Source organism: Balaenoptera borealis (genome assembly GCF_965194805.1).
Source record: "Balaenoptera borealis genome assembly, chromosome: 16".
NCBI lineage: Eukaryota > Metazoa > Chordata > Mammalia > Artiodactyla > Balaenopteridae > Balaenoptera > Balaenoptera borealis.
Window position 1 is genome coordinate 26,510,770 of NC_138872.1, and position 14,403 is coordinate 26,525,172.

Here is a 14,403-nt window from a genome sequence, read left to right on the forward strand (position 1 = left end):
CCTGGACTGGACACAGCGGTCGCGGGTATCCAGGGCTCCGCGAGGGCACCCCTGCCCCGCCCCACACGGGGTCCGCGCGCGTCAGCGGCTCGGTGAGGGCGCACCCGGAACCGGTCTGAGAGGAGCGCGGCGGCGGCGGCGGCCCGTGGCGAAAGTGCGGCTGCGGAAGCGCGGCGAGGCCGGCGGCGCGAAGGAGGAAGTCCGGGGAGGCGCGGGAGCTGGGGGTCTGCGGCGCCGAGCGGACGCCATGGGCCGCCTGCACTGCACGCAGGACCCCGTGCCCGAGGCCGTGGGCGGCGACATGCAGCAGCTGAACCAGCTGGACGCACAGGTGGGCCGGGCGACCGCGACGCGGGATCCGCGGGGGGGGCCCGGGGCCCCGGAGGGGAGGGCGGTTTAGGCCGCGGCCGCCCGCTGTGCGTTGTGGCCGTAGGGGGGGATTCGGGGAGGGGCTGAGGAGAATTGGGGTCTCAGGCCAGTTTTGAGGGCCGAAGGATCTCGGGAGGCCTAAGGCCAGGCTGAGGGATCCCAGGGGGATCTCGGGGACCCAGAAATGGGACTGGGGGACTTCTGGGGGTCCTGGGAACCAGGAGAGTTTGCAGGGTCCCGGAAGCGGGGCTGAGGGGAGTCTTGATGAGGCCGAAGGGAGTTGGGAGAACTGAAGTAACAGACTAAGGGCCTTGGGAGGCTGATGGAGTTTGGGGGAGCCGTGGAATTTGGTGGGCCAGGCGAGGGACTGAGACATTTTGTAGGAAGGCCGGGGGTCTTGGGGAGACTGAGGAGGGTCTCAGCATCTCGAGGGGGCTGAAGGAGCCTGGAGTGGGGGCAGGTCATCAGGGGGTGGGATGTGTGTAGGTAATGGCCAGGCCAGAATGGCTCTGTGGGCAAGCGATGACATCCTGTCCTTGCCACTCCCATCCCCCCCAATTAAGGGAGATACTGGTAGTCCCCAAGGAAAGAAACCATGTACCCTACACAGTAGAGGGCGGGTCCCTGATGGTAGTGGAGCTGGCAAAGGCTTTTTCAGGCTGCAGGTGCCAACCAGTCAACCTTGAAGTCTTCCTGCTCCTGTGCTGGTTGGGATGCCCCTTTCATACCACTAAGTCAGCAAAATTAAGCAAGTTAAAATGTCACTTCTCACCATCACAGCAAAGGTGCATTTATTTCCCCCACTGGGTTGTAACTTCCCAGGAGGTTGGGCCCCTCTCTTTCATCTCAACATCCTCACAACTTATTGTTTTCTCAGGAAGTAACACTAATTGTAATGCCAGTCATGTTCTACGGCTTCAGTGTCCAAGAAAAATGAACTGCAAGCCTCAGGTCTACTTTTACATTTCCTAGTAGCCACATTTAAAAATTCAGAAGAAACAGGAAATGAATTTAATGTGTTTTCTGTAATCCACTATATCAGAATATTATCATTTCAATGTGTAACCCACATAAAATATATCAGTGAGATATTTCACTTTTTGGTACTTAGGTTTCTGATTCTAGTGTGTATTTTAAAGCACATCTGAAATTAGATTAGCCTTTTTCAAGTGCTCAGTAGCCACACATGGCTAGCGGCCACTGTATTGCACAGCCCAGTTCTAAGTGCTTTTATGTGTATTAAGTCACCGAGTTCTTGCAACCACCCTAGGAGTCAGGTACTATTACCATTCCCATTTCACAGATGAGAAAAATGGTTCAGGGAAATAAATTGACCTGTTTAAGGGCAGGCAACCAGGAAGTGGTGGAGCCAGGAATTCAGGACCGGACACCTGACTTCAGATCCGGGGGAATTAAACACACTAGAATAGAGCTTTGTAGGTGGTCTCCCCAATCAGGTAGTTTAGCTTTTACTTGTTTATGTATTGGGGCTTTCTGAAAGACTTCCATTGGGAGAATAAAAAAGATTCTGCTGCTAAAAAACTTTTTTTAAAGCTCCTGGATTGTATGATCTCTAAGGTTACCTCCAACTTGGTATTCCAAAGATAATCCACCTCCTTTAAGATCAGAGCTGGACTCATTTTCTAACCTTGAAACGCACTTTAAACCTTTACCTTTGTTTTTAATACAGAAAGCTTTTTCTTGATGAGCAACTTATCAGAGTCCTTTGGGCCATTTTCCCCCCTTTTCTTGGGTGATCAAACTTCTTTGAGTAGCCACTCTGTTAGCTGAACTTACCTTGAAGTCTGAGGCCCAGGCCTCAAGGAGAAAAAGAATCATTGTATTAATGTTGGCATCACCATTTATTGCTTATTCGGTGGGTATTTATCTGAATGCCTACTATGCACCAAATAGTCACTAAACCCAGTGAGATTTACAAAGGCTTGATGAATGAGGCCTCTTGTGCTGGGGCAGTTGTGATCTGCTGGGGCAGGTCAGAAAATGGAGACACGGTACAGCACCGAGTGGATCTGCATGTGCTCCCTGATGCCGTGGGCAGTCCTAGGTAACGTGGAGCCTTGAGAGTAGGTAGGATTAAAAAATAATCATTTTTAGAGTGGTTATGAGAGGATATTCAGATTCAGAAAAATATAAAGAAGAAAACAAATGGTCTACAGTCTCTCACCTAGCAACACACACAGTTAGAAAATTCAGACAGTATTCAAAGGTATAAAATTAAAATAAAAACACCTATTTCTCTTGTCTCCAGAAATCATCATTTTGATAGTTTCTCATGTATCTTTATAGAAAAAAAAAAGTCTGCAATCTGCCATCATATGTATGGGTATCCTTTAAAAACTTTTTTTTTACACAAAAGGGAGTGTGATTAAAAAAAAAAAAAAAGGGAGTGTGATATTCCTTGAAACAGATCTAACATAATTTAACCAGTCCCCTATTAATAGACACTTAAGTTGCTTTCAGTGTTTTATTTTTAAGAACAATGCTGTCAACAAACTGCTTTGTGTGTGTCTGGGTTTACTTTCTAGAACATCTCTGAAGGGTATACTTCTTGCAGTGGAATTACTAGGTCAAAGGGTCTGATTGTTTAAAAAAGTAGATATGGATTTTGCTAAGTTACAGTCCAGAAAGGTTGCCCCAGTTTATCTTCTCAACAGTGTGCAAGCATGTCTGTTACTTTCACCAACACTGGTGTCATCAGACTATTAGTTTGAAGATCTGATAAGTGAAAACTTGGTATTTCCTTGTTTTGCTGATTTGCATTTCTCATCTGGAATGATCTTGAGCATCTTTTCATATGTTTAACTGCTAAGAATAGTTAAGATTTTGATTTCATGGATATTCATGAGCAGGTGAGCATTCCAGGGAGAGACAGCTATGCAGGTACAAAGGCAAAGAATGGGGAAGGTGTTTAGGGAAGATTTATTCAACAAATACTTACTGTGCACTTACAATAATTAAGGTGCAGTTGACCATACAAAGCTGGAGGAGGAACCTTCTCTGTTAAGACAGGTTTGTGTTCCTTATCAAGATTGAAAATTCTAAGTGCCCCCAGGTGAGGTTCTAAGAGGGAGCCTCAGAACTTAAGAATCTGGGTAGGTCCCTTTCTTGTTGGGAGTGTCCTGGTATCTTGGCAGGGCTTTGAAGGATAAGGAGGTTTTGGAAGAGTGGAGATAGGGATGGGGGTCGGTAACAGCCTACAGACCACAGTAGCTTGAGGTCCCTCTTGAGAGGAGAGGCAAGGATGAGACCACACAAGGAGCCCGAGCCTGAGTGCTAAGCTGAGGCCTGGAAATGGAAAAGCAGCTGGAGGCCTTCTCAGTCGCCCCAGTTTTTAAAAGGCCCCGGGTGGCATAGGAAACAAGGTTGGCCAAAGATCTGACAGTTCCACAGATCTGCAGCAAAAAAAAAAAAAAATTAAAGAAACAGGAAAACTCACAGTTTGAGGACACATTCTCAAGCCAGTCTTGACTGTTCTTGTTTTCACTGTATCAGCATTTGGTCAAGGCTGATACCCAATATCACAAATACTGCAGAAAAACAGCCCCTGGACCAGCATTGGTTAAAGTGTTCCCATGGAATATCCATGAAGTTTTGAGAAAGCAGACACCTCTATGCCATTGGGTGGTGGGAGTGTAAATCCTGCAACTTCTTTGCAAGGCAGTTTGGCACTATTTTCTCAGAATTTAAAATGCATGTATCTTAGAGAATAAGCTAGGGGGGAGGGGCAAGATAGGGGTAGGGGATTAAGAGGTACAAACTATTATGTAAAAAATAAATAAGCTATAAAGGGCTTCCTTGGTGGCGCGGTGGTTAAGAATCTGCCTGCCAGTGCAAGGGACACGGGTTCGAGCCCTGGCCCGGGAAGATCCCACATGCCGCGGAGCAACTAAGCCCGTGTGCCACAACTACTGAGCCTGAGCTCTAGAGCCCGCAAGCCACAACTACTGAGCCCACATGCCACAACTACTGAAGTTTGCGTGCCTAGAGCCTGTGCTCTGCAACAAGAGAAGCCATGACAATGAGAAGCCCGCGCACTGCAACGAAGAGTAACCTCCGCTCACCACAACTAGAGAAAGCCTGCACACAGCAATGAAGACCCAACACAGCCAAAAATAAAAATAAATAAATAAATAAATAAATAAATAAGCTATAAGGATATATTGTACAACACAGGGAATATAGCCAATATTTTATAAAAACTATAAATGGAATATAACCTTTAAAAATTATGAATTACTGTGTTGTACACCTGAAACTTATATACTATTGTACTTGAACTACACCTCAACATAAAAAATGCATATATCCTTTGACCTAGGATGCATTTTAAGAATATTTCTTTTTTTTTTTACCACACCGCGAGGTTTGTATGATCTTAGTTTCCTGACCAGGGATTGAAGCCGGGCCCTCGGCAGTGAAAGCTCAGAGTCGTAACCACTGGCCCTCCCGGGAATTCCCGAGAATATATCTTATAGACATACGTGTCACAAAGAAATATGTGGGAGGATATTCATTGCAGCATCGTTTACATAACACCAACAAACACACCCATTAATGTTCATTTCTAGGGAACTAAATTATGCTAAGTCTTTGCCAGTTGAATGTCATAAAGTTGTTAAAAGAACTGGGTAGATTTATATCTGCTGACATGATTGATCTCTAAGATGTAATTGAGTGAAAAAAAGGTGAGGTGCAGAGAGTGGGTTCTGTATGATCCCATTTGTATTTAAAAGAAATTAAATGAAAATAAAATGATGGGAGGGCCCCAGAGGTGTCAGCAGTGACTACCCTGGGGAGTGGGAGTAAGGTGGGAGGGGCCAGGGAGGGAGCAAGACATTTTATTTTATTTTATTTTATTATTATTATTTTTTAACATCTTTATTGGAGTATAATTGCTTTACAATGGTGTTAGTTTCTGCTTTATAACAAAGTGAATCAGTTATACATATACATATGTCCCCATATCTATTCCCTCTTGCATCTCCCTCCCTCCCACCCTCCCTATCCCACCCCTCTAGGTGGTCACAAAGCACCGAGCTAATCTCCCTGTGCTATGCGGTTGCTTCCCACCAGCTATCTATTTTACGTTTGGTAGTGTATATATGTCCATGCCACTCTCTCACTTTGTCAACATTTTATTTTATATTCTTTTATGTTAGCTGGGTCTTTTTAAAACCTTCTGCATATATTACTTTTATATTTTCAAACACTAGTTTTATATTTTAAAATAGAATACATTTTAGAATAAAATAATACAGAGCCTTGCCAGGGGTTTGCGTGGAGTTTAGTGTCATGGGAAAAAGGGCAGATGCATTTGACAGTCATATTACATGTATAGCTTTGGGGGCTCTGAGCTGAAGTATCTGTAATCTTTTTTGTTTAAATGTTATATTGCTTCAGGAAGGTGGCTCTATTGGCATAGTGACTTTAATTGTAGCTGTGGTAATTGCTACTATTTGTTTAGCCTCTAGCCTGGCACTGTACTGGAGGCTTTGCATGTGCCAATTAGTACTGTTCTGGAAGCTATGTATTATTACCTTTGTTTTCCCAATGGGGACTGAATCACAGTGAGGCTGAGTGACTTGCCCAGGGTCACATGGGTGGTCAGCAGAACAATGATTCACATCTGGATCTTTTAAACTCTTGTGTGTTGATTTTCCCTACTATGCCACACACACTGTGTCCATTGGGAGGGAACATGGGAAAGTAATGACATGTGTCTCAGTCTGCTTGGGCTGCTGTAACAAAATACCACAGACTGGGCGGCTTGAACAGCAGAGATTTATTTCTCACAGTTCTGGAGGCTGGTGATTCCAAGATCAGGGTGCCACCAGATTCAGTTCCTGGTGAGAGCTCTCTTCCTGGCTTATTTTGTAACTGGAAGTTTGTACCTCTTAATCCCCTTAGCCCACTTCATACCCCACCCCTCTCCCCTCTGTATCTGTGAGTCTGTTTTTGTTTTGTTTGTTTTGTTTTTCAGATTCCACATATAAGTGAGACCATATGGTATTTGTCTTTCTGTGACTTATTTCACTTAGCATAATACCTTCTACATCCATCCATGTTGTTGCCAATGGCAAGATTTCATTCTTTTTATGGCTGAGTAATATTCCATTGTATATATGTACCACATCTTCCTTTATCCATTCATCTGTTGATGGACGCTTAGGTTGCTTGCGCATCTTGGCTGTTGTAAATAGTGCTGCAATGAACATTGGTGTGCTTACATATTTTCAAATTATGAATGTCTGTAACTTTAAGATGCTCAAAACAGGTATCAACATCTGTGTGTTCCTCTTCTCTCTTAAGGGGCTGTAGTAGGATGGGATGTGGGAACACTGACCCAGGAGTAGAATTTTACTGATGTTCTGTGTTCTCTTCACAGAAGTTCTCAGCCCTGACGGAAGTACTCTTCCACTTCCTAACTGAGCCAAAAGAGGTAAAGTATCTTGTGATAAGGAGCGTTCCCGAGTGTGGGCCTACAGTCCTGAGATGCTTAGAAAGTGAAGCCCTGGTTTGTGCTGTCCCCTCTCTGCAGGTGGAAAGGTTTCTGGCTCAGCTCTCTGAATTTGCCACCACCAACCAGATCAGTCTCGGTCCCCTCAGAAGCATCGTGAAGAGCCTCCTCCTGGTTCCAAATGGTGAGTAGCCTCTCCCGGCAGCCAAGGCCAGAGACATTACTTGAACATTCCCTCAATCCACCGAGTTGGCAAGTGTGCTCTGGGCACTGAGCCAGAGCGTTTGGTAGTGAACCAGACATGGGCGGGACTGCAGTCTAGGAAGGGAAGCCAGGTAAACAGATAGCCATGGGAGAGTATAATTGCGGTCTGCATCGCAGCTTCCGTGCCCAGACTTATCTGGTCCTCTACGTGATAGGTGCAGAAACTGAGAGTAAGAATTTAGAAACTTTTATGACAATTTGACGAAGTCTCTTGAGTCTGTTAATTTTTTTAAATGGGGCTTTTTTTTTAACTGTGGTAAAATAATACATAAACATGTAATTGACCATTGTAACCATTTGGGGCTTATATTTTGTATGTGTTTTTTCATTTCATAGTTCTAGGGATTAATTTTCATTGTATTTTACAAAAATATCAGTCCATGATGGATTGAAAAATTTAAAAGATAGGTCTTTTGCTGCAGATAGTTTGAGAAGCAGGGTTTGCCTTAGAGCAATCAGAGAAAGTTTCTAGCCAGAAGGGAGGTGATCACAAAGGTTGAGCTGTAGGGCTGTCTGTCGTAGCACTGTTAATGACAGAGAATAATTAGAAGCAATCAAATTACCCAACAGCTGGAAATCGGTGTAACGAGTTGTGGTCCATTTTTAGAGGGGAGTATCGCGGTGGTCAAGAATTCAGTTTGAGTTAGTAGGACCTGGGTGTGAGTCTGGCCCTTGATAAGTAGTGTGACTTTGGCTAAGTACCTGATCTCTTTCAACCCCTAGCAACAACCGTCCCCCAGCAGTTGTTCCCCTCCATCTAAGCTTGTTTTTGGTGTGTGCATGGAGTTGTTTTGAAGATTAATTAAGATAATGTAAATAAAATGCTTAGCACAGTACCTCAGCAAAAGGTTGTTCTTATTTTTCAAGTTATGTAGTAATTTAAAAAGATGCTGTTGAGGAAAATGTAATGATATGGAAAACCTTTCACAGTATTCTGTTTAATACTGTCTGCCACTGTCCTATTTTTGTGTAAAAAAAAAATGTTAACTGTGGCTCTGTCTGGGTAGTAGGACTGCAGGTTGTTTTAATTGTTTATTTTTAGCTATGTTTTGTCTAAAAAGTTGCAAGAATTAATTTGGCAATCTAATTAAAAGTTAATTTTATTTAAAGAGAGACATGACATTTGAGCCCAGTCTTAAGGAATGAATAAATGTCAACCGGGCTGAGAGGAAGTAAAACAGCATCCCCAGTTGGCATATTTTAAAAATCAGTAATAAGCTGATCTTCCCAAGATCTCAGCGCAAAGGTGCATTAAAAGTTGGGTGCTTGATTTGTTTGTTCCTGTCGGGCCTTCTGTTATATCTTAGTGCAGATCCTTTCCTTTGCCGTGTCTTGTGCTCCTAAGGTTCAGGCGGTGTGAATCAGAACATCCCTGAGGTTTCCAGCTGTGAAATTTTATGATCCTCTGTTTGTGCAGTTCTTGCATTCTTTGCCCTCATGGCAGGTTAAAGCATGAGAACAAGGCTGGATGGGAACTTGCAGTCTTTTTAACACAGGAGTAAATTTTCATTATAAACTTAAAACTGCAGAGCTCTGGAGAGTCAAAGGGAAAATCCCCTTTTACTCTCATCCCACTCTTGTCTCTAGGAATAATCACAGTATAATTTTGGTGTATATCCTTTTTTTTTTTTTTTTAATTTTATTTATTTATTTTTGTCTGCATTGGGTCTTTGTTGCTGTGCGCAGGCTTCCTCTAGTTGCAGCGAGCGGGGGCTACTTTTCGTTGCGGTGTGCGGGCTTCTCATTGCGGTGGCTTCTCTTGTTGTGGAGCATGGGTTCTAGGCACGTGGGCTTCAGTAGTTATGGCATGCAGGCTCAGTAGTTGTGGCTCGCAGGCTCTAGAGTGCAGGCTCAGTAGTTGTGGTGCACGGGCTTAGCCGCTCTGAACCATGTAGGATCTTCCTGGACCAGGGCTCAAACCCGTGACCCCTGCATTGGCAGGTAGATTCTTAACCACTGTGCCACCAGGGAAGTCCAATGTATATCCTTTTATATTTTTATATACACTGATAGACATACACGTATGCATTCATGTAGTTTTGTTTTTCACAAATGGTAATAAACCATAGAATTGCTCTGCGGCTTGCATTTTTTTCATACCTAGTACATCGTGGAGATCTCTCCACATCAACTTCATTCTTCTGATGACTGCAGTGTACCTTGGACTGAATATATCTTCTTCTAGTTAATCCATTTCCTGTTGCTGGACATTTTAGTTCTGACTCTTCACTCTTAGAAACAATATCGCAGTGAACGTCCTTAGGAAATCTATGTTCTCAACTTACATGAGCATTTCGTAGGACAGGTGCCCAGAGTGCAGAACCAGGAGTACTTATTCTCTTTATTCTCATTGTCTAGCCTACACCTGTGGGAATGGGGAAACCTGTGAGCTGTTGAGGATACTGGTTTTTCAGGAGATCTCTGTCTGGTGTCCCTGCCTCCATTCTTTGCTGTCCTTCTCATCTCTGCTCCCCACCACATTCCATCCTGCCAGACTGCCTTAATCCCTCCTAATCCTTGCGCTCCAGCCTCTGTTCTACCTCTTTCAGAAAGTCTTCCCAAACCATTTCAGTCCACGGTGACCTCCCCTTCCTCTCAACAACCGAGATAGGTTCTTTTATCTGCAGCTCTCGTTTTGGACTGTAATCATTTTGTTTTCTGTTGATCATGCTGTTTTGTGTGTGTCTATCTTGTGGCCCTAACCTAACAGACAGTTCTTTGAAGTCAGGGGCAGGTCTGTACTACTTTCCTAAGCCACAGTCACAAGTAAAGTGAAGACATAGAGCAGGAGCTTTTAGTACATGCTAGGTGAGTTGAGCTGAACTTGGGAGACCCTGTGATCCTCCCAGGGGATGCTGGGTGTATATTCTTCAAGCAGGATTGATTATCAGTGTTTATAGCAGACTGCTTTCTATAGATGCAGAGAACACTGAGGTATGCTGAGTTCCAGGGATGGGCTTTGCAAGCTCACTTGGATTTGAGTCTTGGTCATATCACCTAATGTAGCTGTTTGGCCTTGGACAAATCAGCCTCTTGGCGCCTCAGTTTCTCATCTGAAAAACAGAATAATAAGAGCAGTTTATGGTGTTGGCGTTAGGAATAAATGAGTTAGTACAGTGCTTGCTGAACTTCAACATTATTTATTGATTGTTCAGTTAATTTCAGTCCTTTGCCTCGATATCAGATCATCAGGTAAAACGTTCCTTCCTTCATCTAATGGAGAGGATCTGAATTCACCTCTTGACTATTTAATGCCCCAAAGCTTTTCAAGCTTTTCAAGTTCTAGAATCGAAGTCTCAGGTTTGCTGTACTTCTCAGTAGCTCTCAAGAATTTGTTTTACTCTTCTTTTTGTTCTCATACAGTCTGACTTTTCTCTTCCTGGAGAGTTTTTCTGCTTGAATTCTCCATTTCTTCCAGAGCATCTCCTAAGCATCTGAGGTAGCTTGTAAGTCTCTTGGCCTCTTCCTCATCCCTTGGCCTGATGTGCCATTTTCTTTTCCTTTTTTTTTTTTTCTGCACTGCACGGCTTGTGGGATTTTAGTTCCCCAACCACAGATTGAACCCGGGCCCTCGGCAGTGAGAGCATGGAGCCCTAACCATTGGACCACCAGGGAATTCCCAATGTGCCATTTTCTTTTCAGTCCCAAAGGCTGCCATCCCAGAACAAGTTCTTGGCCCTTCATGCCTTGTTACGGCAGCAGCATCTCCGCTTCTGTTCTCCCGTCCCAGCTTCCAGTTTGCCCTGGAGTGTAGTACAACTTGGACCCTTGGATCCTGTTGCTCCTCTCAACTGTTTTATTTTGCATAATAAATTCTGTAGTCCTTAACTTGGCATTCAAGGCCTTCCCCAAGCTAGTCTGAAGTGTAAGGCCCTCATTCTCTTCCCCTTCCCTCATCCTGGTCCTGCTTGTACAGTAAGACCTCATTGTAGAAGTGCAGCTTGTTAGAGCTGAAAGGACCTGGAAAACTCTCCAGATCAGTCTTCCCCAGATTGGTGTTTTCATCCAGAAGAGACTTCAGTGGCCAGACAGGGTCATAAAATACTGTCCCCGCACCCCCCAGCCTTGGAATCTTGGAGATTCACACACACATTAACATATCTCAGGCTCTGAAAAGTCCTGCAGTAAAGCAACCTGCTTAACCAGTATCTGTAAAACAGTTAACCATGGACCTCTTCTTTTTTTGGAGGGGGGGAGGGGGGCAGGGGGAGGGTCAAGTAAAAGCTTTGTAAAGTGCTGATCTAGTCTGATCTTTGTCTTGGAGATAAAGAAACAGAGCCCTAGAGAGGGGAAGTGACTTACTTAAGATCTTACAGTGGAAAAGCTGCTGCTAGAACCTCCCTTGATTAGCTCAAAGCTTGTGGGGTTTTTGGTTTGGGTTTTTTTTTTTTTTTTTAGTGTTTTTCTTTTACTACTTAGTATGTAATTCTTAAAAGCACCTGAGATCAACCTTTATCATCCCATGGACGAATTGCTTCATCTGCGCCCCACTAATTCTCCTCATTGCTCTCCAAACTGGACTATTTTTAAACAAATCTCAGATATCATATCGTTTCATTCAGTTCATTCAATTCCTAGTTATGTATCTCTAAAAGATAAAGGACTTTTTCCCCCTTATCAAGTCGCTATGCAATTATCATATCTAAAATTAAAATATGCAGTCAGTGTTCAGACTTCCCCATTGTCTCATACATTTTGTTTGTAAGTGGCGTTCTCATCAGGATCCCGAGAGGGCCCCCACCTTGCATTCGGTTCCTAGGTGGCCCTTGTGTGCTCACTTGTCACTGTGGCTCCTTCACAGCTCTGGGACCTTGAGCCAAGTCACTTAGCCAAGCCACTCTGAGAATCAGTTTCTTCAGGAATAAAATGGAGCTAATACTAGTAGCTCATACATTGTTGCAAGAATGGAGAAAGATGGCGGTCTAGTGGTTAGGACTCGCACTTTCACTTCCAGGGCCAGGTTCAGTCCTTGGTCGGGGAACTAAGATCCCATAAGCTGTGTGGCGCAGCCAAAAAAAATTAAAAGAAAATAATTTTAAAATAAAAATTAAAAAAAAACATTTCTTCCAAAAAAATGGAGAAAGATAAATGTAAAGCGCTTGCTTCAATAATGAGTGGTAGCTACACTGCCACTGGTATGATGATTGATTGTCAGTATCATCATGAGTTGTCTCCTAGAAAAGATTACAGATAACTTCACAGTAGGGCCATAATTTAAGCGGTTTTTACTTTAATACATTGCAAGATATCTGGCCCTTGTGGGTACTCAGTAACTGGTTGTTTTTTAAGAAAAGGTGATAGATAACTCCCTTTCCCCACTCCCAAAGGAGTCTGTCTGGCTGGGCCAAAAAAGGAATAATCAGCACTGAACAATAGTCACAAATGGTATTTAAACAAATGTTGAACTAAGTCCCCCAGGGTTCCTGACCTTACCCTGCTCTGTTACTTTTCTCTGTGGCACTTTTCAATAATACTCTGTATGGCTTTACCTACTTGTTACATTATTGTTTTGGTCTTTCTCTTCCCAAAAGATTGTGAGCCTCAGGAGAACAGAGATTGTTGCCTGTTGAGTTCATTGATGTATTCCAGGGTCCAGCACAGTGCTGGCACATAGTGGGTGCTCAGTACATCTGTGTACAGTGACCATGACTTCTGTTTCCCCGTGAACCTCGCAGGGGTGGATTCAGCTGGTCAGCCTTGAGGGTCAGTAATGACTGAATGAATGGGGCTCACGGTGCTCTCCCATCTGCTTCCTCCTCCAGGGCTCTTCACCAAGGCTTAGTTCTGTTGCTTGGGCTTCCCTTATTATACTGAATAAACTTACATAGATTTTGGCTGGAAGAATAGTGTTTGCTAATTTTCCAACTGTTTCCTGAAACCCTCACCATCACATACACCTCTGTCTTGTCACCCGTCCTGTTTGATGGCAATGGGGGTTTGCCTAAGGCAGCTGTTCCTGTGAAAAGTGGAGCTCAAGGACTTTATAAACCATCCCAGATGGTTATCTGTGTTTAAAGGACATTCTTAGATTTCCCCTAGTGACATGTTCTGGTGACTCCAGCCCTGGAGTTCAAAGTTTACTATCTGACATAGGGTCAAGGCTGCAGGCCTGTCTTGTGCTTAGGACAAAGGAATCACCAAAGGAAAAAGCTGAAAAAGAAGCCAAGGGCCTGAGGCCTAGCACAATGCAAATATATATATACATATGTATATTTCCAAAGTATGGCTCCTGCCTGCCCCAGGTAATGAGGTGACATCAGGACGGAGAGCTTGCTCTGGCCCCTGCAGCTTGGTAGCCTCTGTTGTCAGTCACTGTCAAGGCGTGGCCTGGTACCGCCTCCCCGACAGCATCTCAGAACGACCTGGAGTGGAAAGAGCCTGGGTTTGGGCACCCTCTGGCCTGTAAGCGACTTTCTCTGCCACTTGCCAGCTGTTGTGGCCCTGAGCAATTAATTTAATTTTTTTTTCTTGGGGTGGGGGGCATTTTTTTTTAATTATAGAAAGTACAAGAAAGAAAACAAAAATGGCTCACAATTTTACTATCTTCACATAAAAAAACCAGCGTGCAGCTAGAACATTTTTAAATGACACAAAGAAAAACAAAGTCCCACCCAGTCCCTTTCCCAAAAGATATCCACTCTTAAGTTTTTTGTGGATATGTTCAGAAAAAATATGCCTTACATCTGTCTACTTAGCTATAAGATAAAGATATAATTAAAGCTAGAAATAAGAATAGATAATATATACTTCTTTATTTATACAAAAGGGATTACACTGTGCAGACTGTTCTTACCTTTCCTTTTCTTCTTTTAATTATATTTTGCAAATAGGCACATCAAGAGCTACCTTATTCTTTTTAAAGGTTGCATAGTATTCCATTGTATGGATTCTTTCATTCCGTATGTGTTTATTGAGTGCCAACCAATGAACAGTGCCAGGCACTTTTTTAGGAGCTTGGGACACAGCAGTAGGCAAAATGGACCAAGTCCTTTTTCTCATCAAACTGACATTTTAGTGGGAAAATTGACAATAAGTATGTAACATAAAGTTGAGTAGTTTTAAATGCGATGCAGAAAAGTACACTTGAAGAGTGGTCAGGGATCCTTTAAGAGGAGGTGCGATTCAAGTAGATTCCAGAATGAAGTGAGGGAATGAGCATGTGCGGATTTGAGGAAGTGTGTTCCCTGCAGAGGGAACTGCAAGGGCAACTGCCTGGAGGTAGGACCCTGCCTAGCAAATTACAGGAGGAGCTAAGCGAGGGAGAGAGCATAGGGTTCTAAAGAAGGCCAGAT

At 43.6% G+C, this 14,403-nt stretch overlaps 1 protein-coding gene across 1 annotated transcript in view; it reads left to right on the forward strand.

Annotated features, from left to right (window-relative positions):
- Positions 1–14,403, forward strand: part of COMMD7 (COMM domain containing 7) — a 19,616-nt gene continuing 5,213 nt past the window's right edge. The window contains exons 1-3 of the mRNA XM_082358943.1: positions 1–331; positions 6,776–6,829; positions 6,929–7,031. Coding sequence (XP_082215069.1) covers positions 248–331; positions 6,776–6,829; positions 6,929–7,031 — 241 coding nt within the window. The 5' untranslated portion in view covers positions 1–247. The remainder of the gene's footprint in view (positions 332–6,775; positions 6,830–6,928; positions 7,032–14,403) is intronic.